At 42.6% G+C, this 19,917-nt stretch overlaps 1 protein-coding gene across 1 annotated transcript in view; it reads right to left on the reverse strand.

Annotated features, from left to right (window-relative positions):
* Window positions 1-19,917, reverse strand: part of TPCN2 (two pore segment channel 2) — a 235,845-nt gene that overhangs the window by 20,324 nt on the left and 195,604 nt on the right. The window contains exons 19-22 of the mRNA XM_069221908.1: window positions 14,714-14,785; window positions 7,307-7,380; window positions 895-988; window positions 450-532 (exon numbers count right to left, since the gene is read on the reverse strand). Coding sequence (XP_069078009.1) covers window positions 450-532; window positions 895-988; window positions 7,307-7,380; window positions 14,714-14,785 — 323 coding nt within the window. The remainder of the gene's footprint in view (window positions 1-449; window positions 533-894; window positions 989-7,306; window positions 7,381-14,713; window positions 14,786-19,917) is intronic.

Raw genomic sequence — 19,917 nt, forward strand, 5'->3', positions numbered from 1 at the left:
AAATAATGCTTCATTAAATGAAAAATGTATTCAAGACTATACAAGGGGATCCTTTGAGAAGTCTCCTATAAATGGGTCGATACAAAAATGCAGTAATGTATCCTCAAGAACCAGAGCCAACTAGAATATGCTTACTTGGTTGATCGTGGTTGTTTATTCAGAGCATTTTATGATTTGCTCTTTTTTTTTGCTGTATACACTGTAAATGCATTTTTGAAACCGACTCACACACACAAACACACTCACTTTTTATGTGCTTCTATTACCACTGCCGCAGAGAGAAGCCAAGTTTGAAAGCAGTGATAGGATGGTACCCGGGCTTTATTCAAAGGCGTCCTGTACAGAGTATCAGCAAACCCCTGTAAGCCAAACGCTTCAAGCATGCAGCCATGCAGATATACATTTCCATAAGGAAAGAACAATGAAACAGGAGGACAGGCGGCACTTACGGTGTTGTGTATCTTGAAAAGGCATCCAGGAACACCTGCCAGTTATTCACCACCATCACATCCCACAGAGTCACAAGAGCAGCCTAAGGTACAAGGGTAGAGAATGGAGAAGTGACAATGAGGTCATGTATTGATCCCTGAACTGCTAGCCAAATCTGGACCTAGAGGATCCGAGGGGCTTGAAGAAGGCTGCCAAGGAAGCTTGGCTGTACATTAACGAGGCATGCCATATCGGGTATACTCAAAACAAGTCATTGATAAAGAGCGTACTGCTGGAAGCTCCTGTACAATCACTGCAAAATAGAAGCCATCCACACAAGGGGACTTCCTAATGTAGAGAGACTGGGAACCACAGCAAGCCAGAAACTGCTAGGGAGAAATATAAAGTACTAGCCTGCAAGCTAGAATATCAAAAGCAAAAGAAAAAAAAAACAACCATACTTACGGCAAAATCATCAAAGTTGTTTGGCCAATACTCCAACTGCTCAAAGGTGCCACACTGGCTGGTGAGGTTGTTAGTTGTTGAGTTTACAGAAATGCTGCAAGATGAGAACAGTGCACAATGATGCTTCTTACCAATAAATGATTGCTAATGTCCAGCAGCAAACAGACTTTGACAAACCTTTAATGTACAAGGAAAAGTAAGTTACTCCTGAAAAAGTTGCAGTGGCTAGATATGATCTGAATTAAAGTCATCCCAGGATAAGAACACGAAGTCAAATTTGGGCCATTTTGATTCAATTGCATGAATGGCAGGAAATAAACACCGTATTGTTCAGTCCATATCAAAGAACGAAGAAAGGGGTGATCGTCATTTAGTAGGGAAGGGAGTGACTCCTCAAGTAGTCAACCTATAAAAACTGAGGCTACTGGGTTGGACTTCATTACCGTTCTAGAGAATGGGGAGTTACAACAGATGGTCTTCACTTAAAGGTTTTTGCGGATTAGTGTTTTAACCAGAACGGGATGTACACCTTTGGCTTTGACCAGGCCAGGTATATTAATGATCCAGCCACATGCATTGTTGCAAGGTATTTGCTGATTGTTTTATAACAGGTAACACCTATAAAAGACTGAAGAGCCCCCCCAATAAGCAATGAAGAACTGAGAAAATAAGGTTGTCAAAAGAAAACATACACATTTCATCTTAACCTATGGCATTAAAGCATGTTTAAACTTCAGGAGCAGGTGATAATTAAAATACTTCTAAATACTTTGTTTCTGTTTTTCCACATTACCTTCGTTCCAGATCACATTTTATTTAAAAAAATTAAAAAAAAAAAAATTCTATTAAAGTTACACCTATTTCATAGAAACCTCAAGATAGAATCTACTTTGCACATTTCATATATGATTTGTTGTCCACCACAATTACTTTAGCTCGTTGTTGTTTTAATCCACGTAGAAGTGATAAAGTAGTGGCAGATCCCCCAACACATGATGTGTTTGTATAATTCTTGTTCCAGGCCAGTTAACGGTCGCGCCAGCTGATGACCTTTTGCACTTAAATAAATTTGTCAGCAAAATCCCTCTGAGCATAGACCATAAATGTTACATTTTGTAAACACCCATCTAAAATTGATTTAGTCATAAACTCACGGTTAAGAACCTAAGGGTTACATGTACAAAGGTAAATGTTTGCAATTACTAAATAGAGAATTTTTGCAATTGGTTATTTGGTGATTGCAAACACCAACCAATGTACAAATGTGTTCTACACATTTTGCTGTTCCCAGTGGGTCGCAAAGAGACCTACCTCATGAATATTAATGTGGTAGGTCTCGGTTTGTAACCCATTGGTGTAGTGTAGCCATTTTTAATGTAGCCTTTGCACGTTTGCTTAAAGCATTAGGCCTCTGTGCACTTTGTTCCAGATGCATTTTATTCAGCCTTGTACTGTTATTTTTCAATAACCAGTTTCACAGTCTTGTTTTATTTTCTTCTATCAGACGGTTTAGCTTACTTCAGCACCGGAGTTCTCAAACAATACATTCCTGCTCGCTCTGTGCTTCAGTCAAGGATACAGTCTGGTACATTGCCGATAGACGTGGTAGGAGTTTAGTCTTTAGGGTTCGTAGAAAGTACACATTCTTACGTAGGGACGTTTCTTAGAACACCGGCGTGTTGATTATAAAAACACTTCCTAGTCCTAGTACAAGTAAGAGGGAGATTCCAACCAGGGAACCACAACTAGACGCTGACTGCCCTGTTGCAGATGCTGATCCAGATCACAGGCCTTTGCTCAGGTATGAGGGTTGATGTCCTCCAGGGGAACCTGAAAGGCAAGCTTAGAGCTTAACATGCTGTGCTCAAAATAGAACTTAGAAGAGAGAACATAATCTAATAGCACTATGATAGCGTTATTTTTATGTTTTACTCTCCTCGTTACTATTTCAATCCTACTGTGTTGTATGGTTCTGGTTATTGCGGCTCATGCCCTGTTATCTAAAATGCAGTTGTTTTATTAAATCAATCTGTAAAACTTAAACTGCCTCTGTCATTTGTATAGGAGACCACACTTGGTATGAGAGAACTGGTTGGGATCGGAGTGACCACGACTTCCCTGAGAAGCTCTAAGATGTAATGCGCTCGGCTGCCCAATCATCCCTTCCCTTTGGGAGAGATGAGGCACTGCTAGTTAGCCCAGAGCAAAACCGGTTTAAGGGTGGCAAGGGTCCTTCTCTGTGGTATAGACTTAGTCCCCCGCACTGAGAACGACCCTGTCAACCAAAAATCCAGTAGTCTCATTAGGATAATGAGAGCCAACGCGACATTGGTAATCGCAAAAAAAAAAAATATATATCACAGGGATAGTGGCCTGCTGGGGTCAGCTGACCATCAGGTCTGATTGTTTTTCAATAAAGCAATATTATTTATTTTAAACGCAGCCTGTTTTCCTTAAAGGAAAACAGATGTGCTCCAAGAAGAAAAATTAAAGGTTTTCTTTAGATTTAAGAGTAGGCAGTAGTCCAAGGGACCACTGCCTGCTCTTAAAAAAATATTTTTATAACCATTCTCAAAAGGGAAGGGGTCCTTTTGGGACCCGTAACTAACTTCGAATGGGTTCTTTGAAGTTGGTGGTAAAATGTGAATGTTTTGCAACTGCATTCCGGTTGCAAAAGATTCATACATACCACTGATATTCGGTATTAGGAGAGATGCCCTAAACACGCCCCATCTTAATAATGAATCGCAAACCCAAGTTCTGTTTCGATAACAAGCCACTGAATCACAAGTTCGGCTTAGTACATACAAAAATGCCTATTTGCATTCGCAAATGGCCCGATTGCGCAAATTGGGCCATTTGCGAAAAACACTTCATGCATGTGGCCTCTGCAAAACAAAATCTCATTCCCTATGGATATATCTTCTCAAACAGCTCTTGTTCCTTATAATTCATTGTTGGATCAAAGAAAGATCCCCTGCATGGCTCGAAGGTTGTGCATCCCTGCTTCCAATTCACCATACTAAGTTGTACCTTTTAGATCAGTGTCTCAACATGCATACAATCAATAAACTAGATACATTGAGAAGCAGAGCTCTGTGATTGGAGACACACACCATGTGCATCCTTCTACAGCCCAGTAAGCCGAATACTGTCAGGGTAGGGATGTGATTCCAGTAGCAGGACGAGCCTGTTTACCCATCGCCTGCTAGGGAGCGTGGCCTACCTCCCTTTCTCATGGTTTTAGATTGGTCTGCCAGTCCTCTGCCCATCCATGTTGCATATGTGTACCATGTAGTGTGGTAGATACATGTATGATGCGTGTGTGACACAGGCAGCCAGAACCAGGCTGTTATCCGTTTTGTATTTGCTACAGCCAGAAGAGCCTGAGCAGCAGAAGACATTACAGGGATGTAGTGAGTCAGAATAAGGAGCTAGAGGGAGATGGGAACCCTTTTAACCTAGAAAACTTCTACCTGAAGATTCTTGGCCTATTGTTCTCTTGGAAGACTAGCCCCACTAGTTAAGAGCCAGGTGGTAGGGCAAGCCTTCCTGCCAGTGTGCCCTTGTTGTAGGATTCTCATAAACGGCGATTCCTAGCCCCATTCCACCATCCTGCTCACACCTGGTGACAAACCTTTGGCTGGACCAGTCCCAGTGAAAAAAGTGGAAAGGCAGAACTGCTCAGAACCAATCTCATATACATAAATACTGCTGCAACTTTAGTGTAAAGATGTGGAAGGAACTTCCAGCCAGTGTGCCAGGATTCCTCCACCAGAACCCAGGGTCTCGCATCACTGGTGATCCAGAACTTGTTCTAAGTTCTAGGGTGGGGTATTAACCTCAAACTCCTTGGCCGCATTGAAAACCTCGAGAAGTTAGACTACCTGCCAGGAAAAGCTGCTGTGGAGTGCACCGACTGCTGGAGGGGCATTTGAGGTGCTCCTCCAGGAGCACAGTAAAGGGGGCTTAATAAATGAACTTTAATGGCTCTTGTAGCACAAAGAATACCTGAACCCCTCACAACATCTGGTGACCAGAGTGCACTAGCAGCACGTGCTTTTTAAACGCCCCATGTTGGGAGGCCTTCTTGAAAAAAGAACCTGAAGTGCTGTTTGAGCCTACTAACAGAGGTGAATGCCTAGAAGCCAGAGGCGCCCATCAACTTGCAACCGCAGTCCGCTGTTACACCTGACTAAACTGTGTCCTGAAGGAAGCCAGTCCACGGTTTGCAACCGACAACATAAGACACTGGATATCACCCGATACACCTTTGCAACCAGAGTGGGCTGTTAGCTTGTTTGGAAAGTTGGCTGTATGAGCCTGAGAAAGAACCTAACAATCCGAACCTAACAATCCAAACCTTCCTCACCACGAGCAACATGGCAATCGCTGCCTATGCTCCATCGACTGAGTGCACGCCAATATGTGCAACATGGACTGCAACCAATTTTGGTTGACCCAAGGAGAAGAACAAGCGCGTATGGCACACACCACCGAGAGCAGCTAACATTGAACCACACGTCAAACCACCACTGAAAGGACAGAAGGTTTGGAGTTACTGTGAATGCAAACAGGGGGAGTGTGTGAAGTTTGCATAATGTGCTTTGGCGGAGATAAACAAAATTACTGGAAAGTTACATAAAATTATGCAAAATGCAAACCCGCCATTTAGCGCTGTATTGTACATCGAAATTAGTCCTTGCTTCAAGTTTTGATGTGAGGACACTTTTTGTGCTAAAAGGTGCTTAACATAACTGCTGCAAACAGCACTCGTCTTTCAGTTATATGCTATAATTTTGCCATGAACAGCTGCATAATTATGTGATGTAGTGTCATACTCCTATGCAAAGAGTGAACTCGGCCAGAGGAGCTTCAATACTAAAGATTCCAATTTGGAGGAATGTGAGTATTACCACTTACGACTGGCCTACTAGGATTAGGTGAGATTACACCACAGATTACCCTATTACTAAATTACCAGTGGTAGAGCCATTTTGCAGGCCGCTAATGATTATGTACAATGACTGAACAGAGTTCGAGTTTATGACTTTATAAAGTGCATGGCTGTCCAAAGTGGGGCATCCCAGCACTGGGTAACCCGAGCAGCAACAGCCATCAGACATAATAGGCAAAGTTGTGTGTGAGTATTAAAGTACTGGCTGGACACTGATTTACTGATACACAAGTAAGACTTGATCTGTTAGACTTTACTCTCCTAAGGGTCAACTGCTAAAGTGGTGTGCTTGGTGTTCGGTTTTGGGCTCAAGTAGTAAGGTTAGACTGCAGGACCCATTGGTAAACAGCTTGGGCCGACAGTACCACCCCAGTAACTCTTGACTGCCCCGGAGAACCTGAAAAAGTCCCCACATACATATATTTTCTAAGATGGAATGTGAGTAAATGCTTTGAAAGCCTCAGAAAAATAAAAACTGAAATGCTAGACCCCCACTGACATGCAGTACACTGGGTTGACTTTGTCAAGAAACATCCTCTTTGTCACTTGTTTGCCAGTGTCCCCTGCCTCCCCTCAAACACTGAGTAGTGTTTTCCTGGATAACCTCACTCCTGCTATTCAGTGGTAGTTGCTCAAGCTCTACTCCACATGTGCTGAAACAACCCACTGAGCAAGCTATTCTAACAGAAAAATCAGGACTTTGTCAAGGCCGTGGGGATGAACTGTTGGGGAGCGTAGCTCGAAAAATGTGTCCACTGAGAATATAGACAAGAAAAGATGTTTCATGATCTTACGCCAGTGAAGGAAGTGACCGGGGCCTACTGTCCGAAGCCCAGAATCCTGTCCAGAAAACTGTAATACATACTTACACATTTTTCATACACCTCTGAATAACCTTTCCTGATGCACCTTCATGCCTCCAACTTGTGAAGATCTGAAGACCTAGCCTCCGTTTCATATTTTAGAGCAGACTCCTCCGGATGGTCTTGTGCATACAGTTTGGTTCCCACAACACGTAGCAGCACCAATACCACGACAGGCTTTCTTCCTCAAACAAATCATTGGCTTCCCATGATAAGCATCTGATTCCCACAAGATTACAGTCCTCCTTCAAGGCTGGCACAATGAGCAATGAAAATGTGCACACCAGCCATAATACAAATAGCAGTGAAACTGGCTTCCATTTAGGACTTCAACTGGCTCGACCACACCAATCCGCCCAAAAACCCAACTTTCCAGATACAGTCTACACCTTCTTACAAGTGAGTTGACTTTTAGCCCGCCCGCCTAGCGGAAATCTCTGTTACTAAGAGGATCCACAGCCAATCCAAAAATATTTGCTACTTTTACATTGGAATATAATTTTTTAACAAAAGTTAAAATTCCTAAAATGTACACATTGATGCTTCCGAATCCCTTCTTAAGCAACGCTTGCATTGCTAGTAAGAGCCTTACCTTCCATTTCTTGGTGGCACAACCGCACCTTGGAAAAGCTCGATGCCAATGATAGCGAAAGAGTAGTAGACCACCTTAAAAAGGAGGGAAGCATATATTATAAAGACAGACAAAGACCTGGATATTTAAAGATGTGCACAGGTCAATACTGCACACGGCATTAAGCTACCATTTTCACTAGCTCACAATACCCATATTCGCTATGATCAGACAGACAGATACTTGTGCAGTGTTCTTCAATTACATTATTGTACATCTTACATTACATAGTCAAAAGCTTTCTATTTTATGATCAGTACCTGAGAACTCACTTATCAGCCCACAATAAAATCTTTTGTGGTCATTATGTCAAGATCGGAGACTGAGCACATTTTTTAAAGTAAAATGTGCTTGGCGAGGGCATGAGTTATAGTTATTTGAAATTACTCTAACTATACCTGCTTAATTTCTATGGTTTTGTGTGAGTAAATTCAGAATCTGACTATAATGTCCCTGTAACGTTTAGTTTTTAAGTGAATATATATATATATATATATATATATATATATATATATATACACACACACAGTGATGGTCATCACCGTGTAGTTGTGTTTAGGTTGGTTTCTATAGGAAGACATTTTTTTTCAATTATTTCTACTCACTAGTCACTGCACCCTCAGCAGTATTTATATTTGTGCCGCACCTACATGTTTCTTCACTGCCACTGTGGTCTTTAGTAGACCTTAGTTGCATTACAACTGGGAAACCATTGTAATCAGACAGATTGCTATCCTCGGGCAGAAACCCAATTGCAGAGAATGGAGTCTAAAAGGGAGTCTAATTTTTAGAGCCCGGATTTATGTACAATCCAGTGCAGTTGCAGCCGATCCAAATAGTCCTAAAGGTTTATGATGGGCTTCTCGGCAAGAGGAATCTGGTGGCCAAGCCACCGACCTCAAGAGGATATTAGTGAGAGGTTTGCTGTTGCTATTTTGTCTGTTATGTAATATCTTAACTGTATGTCTAAAAAAAAAAAATGAAATTGGGAACCAAATTACTTTTACGTCTGCAGTTGTGTTGGTTTGGATACAACAATGACATACTACAAAGTTAGAAAGAGTAAAAGAGCAATGAAAAAGTCCACCATGGAGCTATTTGATTCATTTGTGGAATTAATTCAGTGCTCCATGAACAGTAAATTAAATGCTTTCAGGTACCTATGAATCCAGTGTCGGATCAATCCACGCGCTAACATATTCCATTAGTTCTTGCGTGGCAGTCCCTGCGCATCTGAGAATCCGTAACCAACCCTCACTCTCTTTCAGCCCTTCTTCTCCATTCCCATTGTGTTGCCTACATAACTGAAGGAACATTTCTCTATCTTTTTAATTGCATCCACTATAAACCACAGATGTTTAACCGCATTTAAAATGATAACTTTTGTACATGCTGGCTAAAAACTCATTTCAAACCCGAGGCAGTCTTTTCCCTTTCACACGCATTCGAGAACGGTTCCGTTTTAAGTTTGAGATGTAGGAAAATGCAGGTTTCATACTCATTGACAAAAATGTTCTTGCTTGGTAGAAACCTTGCAACTCCGCTATGAATCTGAGGAACAGTGAAACATGGTTACCGAGGGGTACTCCACTGATTTATTTACTTCAGTGTTTTGTATCAGACCAATCAGCCCATCAGTGCCATGCAATGAAATTATATGCAGAAGTGATGTGTAAGGTGCTATACCATAATTATTTTTTTTATATATTATATTAATATATATATATATAAATAAACTTTATATAGAATATAGAAAATAGGTCCTACCTAGAACTACCTAGTGGTGACTGCCAATTATATATATATATATATATATATATATATATATATATATATATATATATATATATATATACCAAGGCCCTTTACCACCTGACAAAAGCCATTTACCACTCCAGGCACAGTATTACAGCTTTTGTCATTTTACAGCTCGGCAAGGATGACACTATGTCAATCCTATGCTTAAAGATTTTGCTGTACAAATGGCAAAAGACTTTGTCACTATCTAGCTCGGCGAGGATAGCACTGTGCTGATCCTATGCTTAAATACTTTGCTAGATAAGCAGACATTTGAGGTGAGCAAATCTAGAGTGTCGCTGGTGTTGCAGGGCGCTCCTTACTAGAGCAGCTCTCCACCTAAAATTGGGAACTTCCCAGAGTTCTCCTTTGTGTTTTGCATATGCATATATATATATATATATTTTTATTTATTTAAAGCTTTTATATAGCATATAAGACAAGAATAGTATTAAAGCATTGAAAAAGCATACATACACACAGTGCTTTAAATGGGCAGGTACTTTGCGGTGCCGAGTACCTACACTTCTTTAATTTGAGAGGGAGAGTGCCTGCACTTAATGACTGATGACATACATTTATGGGAGAGTACCGTCACTTCTCAGGAGGAAGCAGGTACTCTGAATAGTGAGTACCTGTACTTCTATTTTTCCCCCATTTAAAACACTGTACACACACACACACACACACACACACACACACACACGTTCGTCTACACTTGCTGGATACACAGCTCCCTTCAGTGAGCTGCCACAAGACCAGCAGCACTTACACAGGTGATCCGCAGCAGCAGGGAGAAACATTAGATTACACCAGCAGAGCTCTGCCAAGTTGACAGACTCTGCTACCTCTGCCCCCTGCGCGAGCTTTGCGCCTCTGCACAACTTCACCAATGGGTAAAGTTTCACAGCTGTGTTTTTTCCCCGTGGGAGCCTTTTCTTAAGAAAATAAATTATGGCCTACATTTGTTTCACATGGCTACATGGTTTTCTGAAGTTTGAGGGATATGGCATTCGATGGCTTAACACGCAGTGCAGGGATCTGCCATCCTGTGACGTTTCTGCTTTTAAATTGGACCCTAAAGAACGACACCTAAATCACAGGTCAAGCTGCTCTCCAACTGGCACGGGACAGATGGTCCACTGGCTCACAAGCGTTGGTTCAGCACTACAGACCATCCCTCTCATCCAAGGTTTACTGCTGATAAAGGGAAAGCTGCTCATAGAGTGCCATCTACTGTCCGTCAGTCGAATAGCACTGGGAATTTCCTAGAGCCGTGATATGCTCAGCGCTAGGCTGCTACAATTTAATGGGTAATCTAACGAGATCTCGCACCTGTTGTAACCTGTGCGAAGCACAACCTGTTCTTTTTTTTTTCTGTTTCGTTTCTGACTCATTTCCTTTGTGCGTCTGTTTCCTTTAAACCTATGGCGATATTTGACTGCTTTCTTTTCTTTAATCTTTCGGGGGGGTTTTTTGGACTGTCTTCCATTTTTGTTTTTTTTAAGAAACTTCTACTTCAGCCCTTTTGTTGTGCTGCATTTAAAATATATATATATATATATATATATATATATATATATATATATATCTATATATATATATAGTCGGTTCCTTTTTTCCTGCCATTTTGTCTTCCTCTTTTACTGCCCTCCTCCAAGCATGTCCCCCCTTTCTTGTTCAGCACCTTTCTGAGTTTCCCTCCTTCCCTCTTTACTTTGTTCCGCTCATGTTAGGGAGACCAGACGTTCCGGATTTCCCCAGAGAGTCACGGTTTTTAGAGGACTGTTCCGGTGTCCCGACGCTTCTCTTAATTTTAAATAAATGTCCCGGCTTTTGGGACAAAGGTCAAATTATTAAATAAATGTCCCGGTTTTTGGGACAAAGGTCAGATCATCTAGGGAAGCATAAGTTAAAGACACCTATAAAGTGTGAAATAATTAAAGTAATTTATCTGTGAATGTCGGGCAACACAGTCCCCTGTCTGCTCCCGGCAGAGTGGGGAGCAGAGAAGTTGGTGGGGATGGGTTGGGGTGGGAGGTCAAACCATAGCTAATTTTATAAATGTAGTCTTGTAAATGTGTGTGTTTATATGTGTACACAAACACACATGTATAGGCACACATTCATAAAACTACACAAAAAATTGGAACAGGACATATATAAAAGTGAGTAAATTATTTAGTCCTTCTTTTATGTCTGACCTGTCCCGGTTTTTGCTCCTCAAAATCTGGTCACCCTAGCTCATGTGCACTTGTTTCCCCGCACTAAGGACCAGATGTAGGAAGCATTTTGCATGGTGCAAACTTCGAAAATCGCAGTTTGCGCCATGCAAAACGCTCATCGCGATGCTCATTCACATTTTGCGAGTCAGTACCGACTCGCAAAATGTGAATGCGACTCGCAAATAGGAAGAGGTGTCCCCTTCCTATTTGCGACTCGTATCGCGATGCTAAATTGCTTTGTCACCGCAAACGCGGTCGCAAAGCAATTCGCAGTTACCACCAGTGTCACACTGGTGGTAACCCATTCGCAAAAGGGAAGGTTTGTGAATGTTGCCCAAAATGTTTTTTCAGAGCAGGCAGTGGTCCAATGGACCACTGCCTGCTCTGAAAAAACGAAACCAAATGGTTTCGTTATTTTTTTTGTATTGCAACTTATTTTTCCTTTAAGGAAAACGGGCTGCAATACAATAAAAAAAACTGCTTTATTTAAAAAGCAGTCACAGACATGGAGGTCTGCTGTCTTCAGCAGGCCACCATCCCTGTGAGTGCAGGGACTCGCTATGGGGTCGCAAAAGGTGACCCACCTCATTAATATTCATGAGGTGGGTCTTTGCGACCCAATAGCGATTCGTAGACGGTGTCTGAGACACCGTTCTGCATCCGATTTTGCGAATCGCACCAACTCGCAATTTCTGATTCGCAAAATCGGAGTTTGCTATATCTGGCCCTAAGTTCATAAATTTAGGTCCACATCGGAAACGATACCTCAACACAGTATCTGCTGCTCGGTGATCCCCACAGAAGGGGCCGATTTTGTTGCTTGTGTAATTTGTAATACAAAGTGCAAAGGCTTGCACTAGCAAATTAGACAAACTCGGATCAAGAGATCCCGGGGACTTCAGGGCAGGAACCCGGGGTACAGCTGTGGGAGTCCAGCACAGTGGGTTTCTGTAAACTTCCTTTATGGGTGAAGACAGGTCCCTAATGTAAAATAGAGGTAATGGCTGAGGGCATTGCTCAGATGTCCACTGCTTAGACAAAACACAGGTAATGGATGCAAACGGATTAATAAATATGAACCACTGATAACTGCTGTGGACATATTCCATTCCATCATTCTTTAGCTCACCAGTGTTCATGGGCAGACAAGAATCAACCATGTGTTACATTACCAGCATTTGTACGGTGTTTGCAATGTGCACATTTTGTCAAAGGCAGGCTCACCCCAAGATAGTCAGTCCAACACTAACTGCTGAATAGGGAAGAAACATTTAGGGCGTTGCACCGGACCCAACTAAGGAGAGGTATAGCAGTAAATGGCGAGTACAGGTCTTGAACCCTTCAGTGGAATGTTTTATGCTATAAAGCTTGGGGCCAGGTGCCTCAGTAGACGTATGCCCCCACTAGGTATCTATGCTTGACCTCGTGCTCATAGTTTCAAGGCCCGCAGGTCCAGTCAGCCTTTCATCCTTCTGTGATCAACAAACTAAGTACCATTGAACTGGGTAACATGTTATTCAGCTCCAAGATTTTATCCGGGGTGACTGCGTGCTTTACAACTGCAGAGAATGCGCCATAATATGTACAATAAAGAGGTCTTCCTTATTCCTAATCAGGGCTTTCGACTGGGCACTTGGGGTGACAAAGGATTAAAGGCTGCTAGTTAAGGGGCACATCTTTATATTGGTCTTTTTAATCTATCAACAGTCCTTTTCACTGAATTCCACAGGGTGTTTCTTCATTGACTGACACTTGGAAGGCAGCAAGTCTGGGAGGTCTAATCTGACTTACAGGGGCATCCTTTTGCTGCAGAAGTTGACCCAGGGGTTGGTAACAAGCTTATGTATGTTGCAAAGGGGTTTGCACCCTTTTAAGTGCTAGAGAGGGTCATACCTGCCACTTCTGTTGTTGAACGTAAAGACTAGGGCGCTGTGTGACATTCTAAAGCAGCGCCAGTGCAGAAAGCCAAAGACTTAGGGTTCTTGTTTTAGAGAAACTCAAGTCTTCATGGAGCAGTACATGACCAAGAGAAAAGGGAAAGAAAATTAAAGATTTGAAGGTATGCGTGTTGAATGCAGATGAACCCTATATTACAAATCAAACGTGGTAGGCATCTACCTGTAGCAAGTTTTGTGGTGCTATTTAACTAGAGCCCAGAATGCAGTCTTGGGATTGGGATCCATCATCTAGGTCCAAAGGCTCAGCATCTTGGACTACTGATCTGCGTGGTTACCTGAACACCTTTAGATTACAGTAATACAATGACCGCGAGTTGAGACATTTTGATCTTGCGTATCATGGAGGTTCTCGAATGCAGAGATGTGCTTCCTGTTGCGCATAATTGCTGCTCTCTGCGAGCTGTACCAACTTCCATTAAGGTTGGGTTGAGCTAAAGAAGCCTTCATGGCGTATAAGGCCTTTGGGTAATTAAGTATCCATGAGCCAGGATGCCTTCGGGTAAGTTAAAATTGAGTGTCCTAGCCAACCATCGAACCTTCCATGGTCCAACTTCATGATTCCAGTTCGTACTCCTCTTGTCATATGTACCTCGGGTGAACATCAGGTCAGAACATTTTGTAAGGTGATCGTCCTCGTCCTGGACAACCTTGTTTTCATTGAAGCATGAACTGCTGCGGCTCTACGCTTTGCATAGTATTACACTATGTATATAGGGGGCGGGGGGTTAGTACTGCATAAATAAACAAACATTTTGAAATTCTTCACAGTATCCTGGAGTGTTTCACAAAGCTAACTAGATCCATCATCTGGACACCTTTTAACCTCTAGTAGGTGCAATACTTCCCTCTACCCCCTCCAACATGCTCTAAAACTTCCCCCACTATGTGAAGCACTGGCACCCTTTGATCTTGTGCCACTGTGCAAAATCTACTGAATGAGCACACCCCACTTTAAAGGGAGTGAAAGCAGCTGCCACAGGGTCTTTCATTCATTCATTCATTTGCTCCTAAAGTAACTGCACACATTTTCGGTTCCCTGTGCTGCAGGGAAGGGGTTCCTTCCTGGTTCACCAACACTTAACATAGATATTTCTAACAGATTTTAAAGCTATAGTTGTGTTTAATTTCAACTTTTCAATCACTCACCACAGTTTCCCTATTCCTCTGGATTCTTCTAGACCACAGGTTCAAGAATGAGATACCTCAGTTTCCACTGTGTACGCTGCATTACTAGGCAGAAGAAAGTTACATTTACCCCCTCCACCCAAGGTAACCTGCCAACCTTGACCAATTTTTCTGATAAATTCTTAGTGAGGAGTCTGAACCAGAACCCAGACGGCGCCTTTGTGAGTCAAAATACTGCGAATTAAAAAGGAAGCAGGACTTACCACCAAGATCCCTGCGAAAGCGCGGAGATTCTTGATTAAATCCACCAGGGTCCCAGCCACCAGAGCCATCATCTGCAAAGACAACAGAAGACAGTGGTAGTGCAATCTTGTATTTTACAATGGCATGGTTGAATAGTTGGTGCCAGTGAAGACAGAAGGCTGCTAATGCTGAACATGGCAACTTAGCATTTATCCATCTAAGAGGCAAAGCGGAAGTGAAAAAAGTAGACTATCCCAAAATTATGCCCCAGTCACCATATGGAAAGAGAGTTGATAGAGAACTAGAGTAAAGTATGCATTTAATGTGTGGTTTGTCCAGCATGGCCATTAACACTACAAAGGACAAGTTCCCATTATGTAAACCTATTTCAGCTACAGTAAAAACAGAAAATAAATTTACATAGTTGACCGACACCTGCCACATACTAAGCACTCCATCATTAAACCGTCAAGTGCTAAATCTTTAACAAAAATATACACACCGGTGGAGAGACACACAGACTAGTTTCAGTAAATCAACTGTAAAATGTATATTGATAAACAAAACTGTTCCAGATATTAAACTTGTTTTAATGCACTCCTTATAAGGAAGAACATTTCTGCTAGTGCAAATACCGCTGGAAACCACAAACTGACCAAAAAGTCTCGGGATGAATATGTCTGGTGATGTGACAATCAGGGCTTAATTTGTGCAGGTGCTTGCAGGTGATGGGCACTGGCACTCACTGCATGGGGACCGCGTTTAACTATCATCATTAGACTATGACCCAGAGCAAGAGAGAAAGGCAGAAAAGAGAGACAGGAGAAGGATGAGAAACACAGGAAAACATTGTAAAAATTGTAAAGGAATGCACTGATGAAGAAGAACCGGAACATCGCGTTAAAGATATGGGAAGTGGAGGGTGGGACACGAAAGAGGCCCAAGTTTGAATCAAAAGTAGGTAGCCATGATATTCAGCAACCTCAGCATTTGGCAGCACTCTTCCACACTATTATATATATATTTTTCTCAATACAAATCAAACACTGGTCATAACACAAGGAGTGGATCCTGAAAATTGACTACAGAATATAACGGTATACTAATATCGTAGAAAGAATAGTGGACAAAATATTGAAAGGTAGGCATGTATAGATTTGCTTTATCTAACGCCACATATTTGTACCTCAATGAAATATATCGCCAAGGTACACAGAGGTGTGGTTAATAGATGATCTATAATTCCGTAAACGCACTTAAACTTTAGATAGTTTGTCCCTCAATGTCTTGTCCACATTAGTGTGCCATGACATTCTTGTACTCTGTATTCAAGAGTACAATCCTAACGCAACATTCGAGAGAAGTTTACGCATTTATTTTTATCCCCAGTAAGCTTGCAAGAGGATCAGTCCCCCAATATTGCACCCAGGTTAAATGTTTATCAGTACAAAGGGACTGAATATTATCCATCATTTGTGAACAATCTAAATACCTTGTATCATCTCAGAGTATATATTGCAAATTTGTCACTCTGTGGAACAACTTCCCGCTAAATCTACTTTGCCAGATTCACCAGCGGTAGAACAGTCCCAACATTTTCAAAGTCCTAGGTTCATCATAAGGTACAACTCCAGCAAGGGGCAGCAAAATTAATACAACCATTCCAGAAGATTCCACTGGTATCCTGTTTAGGGGTGTCACTGCTTACACTTGCACACTGCTGCAGGACTGATGTCGCCCTTTGAATCATCAAGTGGCAATCGGTTCTAGGTGGGGCGGGTCAGGACCGGGCACCACATACTGCAAGTACAGCTGAAGATCCCTATGGGAATCACAGGGGCCTTTCCACATGCAAGAACATCAAATAAATAAAGCTAAGTAGGATCCCTTCCTCATTCATGTCATGCTTCCCATGATGCACCCATTTTCGCTATGGAGAAGTAGGCAGGGCATAGGGACTGCCATGGGGTGCTATAAGCCCCGCACTTGAACTGCAAGCACTAGGAAACCTGTAACCATTATGTATACTTGATATATTATCACCTGCGATAATACGTAACATGAAGTTCAGAAGCTCCGGCTTAACCCTTGCACGGCTGACAGCATGGCCAACACTAAACAAGGTAACTGACGCCTGCAGTACAAGACTGAGGCCGGAGGGTACACAGAGAGTGGGACAGGAATACATAGATCACTTCTGCTGCACTGCCGTGCAAAGGACTTAAAATATTGACACATTATTGTTGTGCAGTGTCTTACAAGTCACTTGGGCCTCTCTATAGGACCCACTGTGATAAATGCTCCAGCAGATCTATATACCCAGCCATCCTCATGTAGTAGACTCTGGGGCCACAGCAACCAGCCCTTACCGAGAGCCCAAAACTAAGTGGGTTCCTATCATTCTTCAGAGTAGATTCTTCAAGGGACTGCAGTACATGAAGTAGCGGGCAGTGCAGGAGTGATCGCACAGGATTCGTGTGTGCAGCGAACCATCGCTGCATCAATGGTACTACAACTATGACTATTGCAGAGTACCACTATGGAGGTGGCCACTACACCATTAAAGGATAAAAGCACTGTAATATAATTTTAATGAAAAAGGGTTAGGTTGTATATTTAATATGATTTAATCTCAATTAATGTGTAATTAAGGTAATGTAACTAAAGTTATTAAAAATTAAATATAGAGTTGACTACAGATTAAATTAAGTATTAAATTATATGGCTGGCCCACACTGAGGACAAGTATCAACGCGTCAATGAGGACAGAGTTATGGCTAATATTGAGAGTTCCATGGCATTCTGGAGTAGACTCCCCCTGTCGGTGATGGGGAGGGCTGCAGTGGCCAAGATGGTCTTTTTTCCACGCTGCCTTTACCTGGTTCAGAATGACATGTTCCCGATACAGTCTTCATTTTCTCGCAAACTGGATAGTCTGCTTATCTCACTTGTCTGGGCAGGTAGTCGAAGTAGAGTGGTCTTATCGGTTCTCAAACATGATATGGAAGACAGCGGTCTTGCTATACTCGATATGCAGCATTACCATTATGTGGCCAATTTACAACATGCCATGAGGTGGCTGACGGAGACTGATAACTGGGAGAAGAGGCTGCTCCTGGGCATGCTGGGGAACAATACATTGGTGCACTTGCTGATGCGGGGAGGTCAGTCTGGGGAGGCAGTCCCCTATCTGGTGAAACAGACTGCGGCAATCTGAGAGGCAGTTGTGGGAAAGGTGCTACACAGAGCACTATTTGATAGAGAGCTACGCATTTGGGACCTCGCCCCATTTAGGGCAATTGATAGCAACATGTCCATGGACCTTTGGTGGGCAGGGGGTTGCCAGATGGCGGGGACCTACACCCTGAGGAGGTATTTGTTACTTTCCAGGAGGCTCAGGAAACTTTTGAGGCGGGACTGAGCCATTTTCTAGATTATGCCAAACTGGAAAGGGTTGCGCAGGAGGTATCGGCGGGGTTCCCTGCTGCTTTGCAGCCATCCCAGGTGCTGGGCGGCCTACTCTGGTGGTGCGGGGGGGGGGTTTGAGGTGGGGAGGGTAGGCACCTCATCTCATTCTTCTATAAGGCAATTAGAAAATATATGGTATTTCCTCCCCCTGTACGCCTCAAGGGGAGCCTGGGAGAGGGAGCTGGGGGAACCGGTTACAGATGTTGCTTGGGAATGTGCATGCACATTACTAAGGAACGTGTCCTGCAATCAGATTTGAGCTGCTTCATGTCAACTTTTTGCATTGTGCCCACGTAACTCCCAGACACTTGAATAGAATAACTCCCAATAGACGGCACAGTGCACGTGATGTGGGGTGCTGGGTGCCAAATTTTTGCATCTGGCCTGAACATGCACAGGCATTCAGGGATTCTGGGGGGAAGTGATGCCAAAAATAGAGGCCACAGACATGGAGATTCCATTGACCCTGTTGGCATGCCTCTTGGGAGTAGTGGCTCAGCCAAGGGAACAGAGGATACACCACAAGATGGCCCAGCTGGCTCTGTTGCTGACCAGTGCTGACCAAAAGAAGAGCGGCAATTGGCTGGATGGGTAACCGAGCTCCACTAATGTCTTCATGGCAACGGTATCTGCGTGAGTGGGGGGTGGCGGAAGAGATACATATGCACACAACTCGTGTGGTGGGGGTGCCTCAGGTGCGATCATGTTGCGGGGCTCTCTCCTTAATAAATTCGTAGAAGAGGATGACATGGAGGGCTCTGGTGATGAGGGGTGACGTAGACCCTCTATATAACAATGTGACTATGACAGCCAACTATGTAATTCTATAATGCTTGCTGTACACCTGTCTGGGGTACTTGGCCTCAGGATGCCCTGGACCTCTGGTGGTCTTCCTAGGTTGATACCTCAACTCAGATGTCTATTATCTCTCCTGCATGTACGGCTATGATTTAAGACTAGAAATCTTCCTCCTACTGAAATGTCACTGGGCACTGCTTGTCTGTTTTCCTTTTGTTTTGTTTTTTTATTTAAAAAAAAAAAAAAATGTCTAAAAAAAATTATTATTAAACTGAAAATAATTGGGGAAGATTTAGGAATAGTATTCGATTTACTTTACGAAAAAAATAAAATGCACTTTCAATTAATGCAATGTTGCAGTCAAATACCGTTCGTCCACGGATAATTATTTGATCATAATACTAAAACTAAACCAACCCTTAATTTAATAAGGATAATTCACACTGATGAAAGGTACCCATTATTAATGTAATTAGTATCTATTAGGGTTAGGTTAAGGATACTAATTACGTTCAAGTATTATTAGGACAATTAAGCCATAGATTCAAATATAAAATACTTCAAATATTTTGACTTTAATTTAGGGTCCAGGTAGTGGGTTTGAAGTATTACTAAAGAAAAAGTTAGATAACTTGACTAACACTTTTTCTGGTGCATTCTAGGCAAATTCCTCAACTCAGGAATAACCTCCAGCGACCAAATCGGACCCGGAAACTCGTATCCCTAGCAACAGATGTGCATAGTGGCCACGTGGCACCATGCAGCTTCTAACCCTGTTTTGTGGGCCCAGGGTGTGACAACACTGGAACATATATGGTGCTAACTGGCACAATTACATTAGTTCCTGGTACTTTTTCGCACCCCACTGAGGCATGCGGAGAGGCACTGAAAGAGCATAAGTGACAGAGGCACTAACCGTAGAGAAAACAGTTACATAACTTGCAATCTAATTAAGGAT

This window comes from Pleurodeles waltl, chromosome 3_1 (assembly GCF_031143425.1).
Source record: "Pleurodeles waltl isolate 20211129_DDA chromosome 3_1, aPleWal1.hap1.20221129, whole genome shotgun sequence".
Classification (NCBI taxonomy): domain Eukaryota; kingdom Metazoa; phylum Chordata; class Amphibia; order Caudata; family Salamandridae; genus Pleurodeles; species Pleurodeles waltl.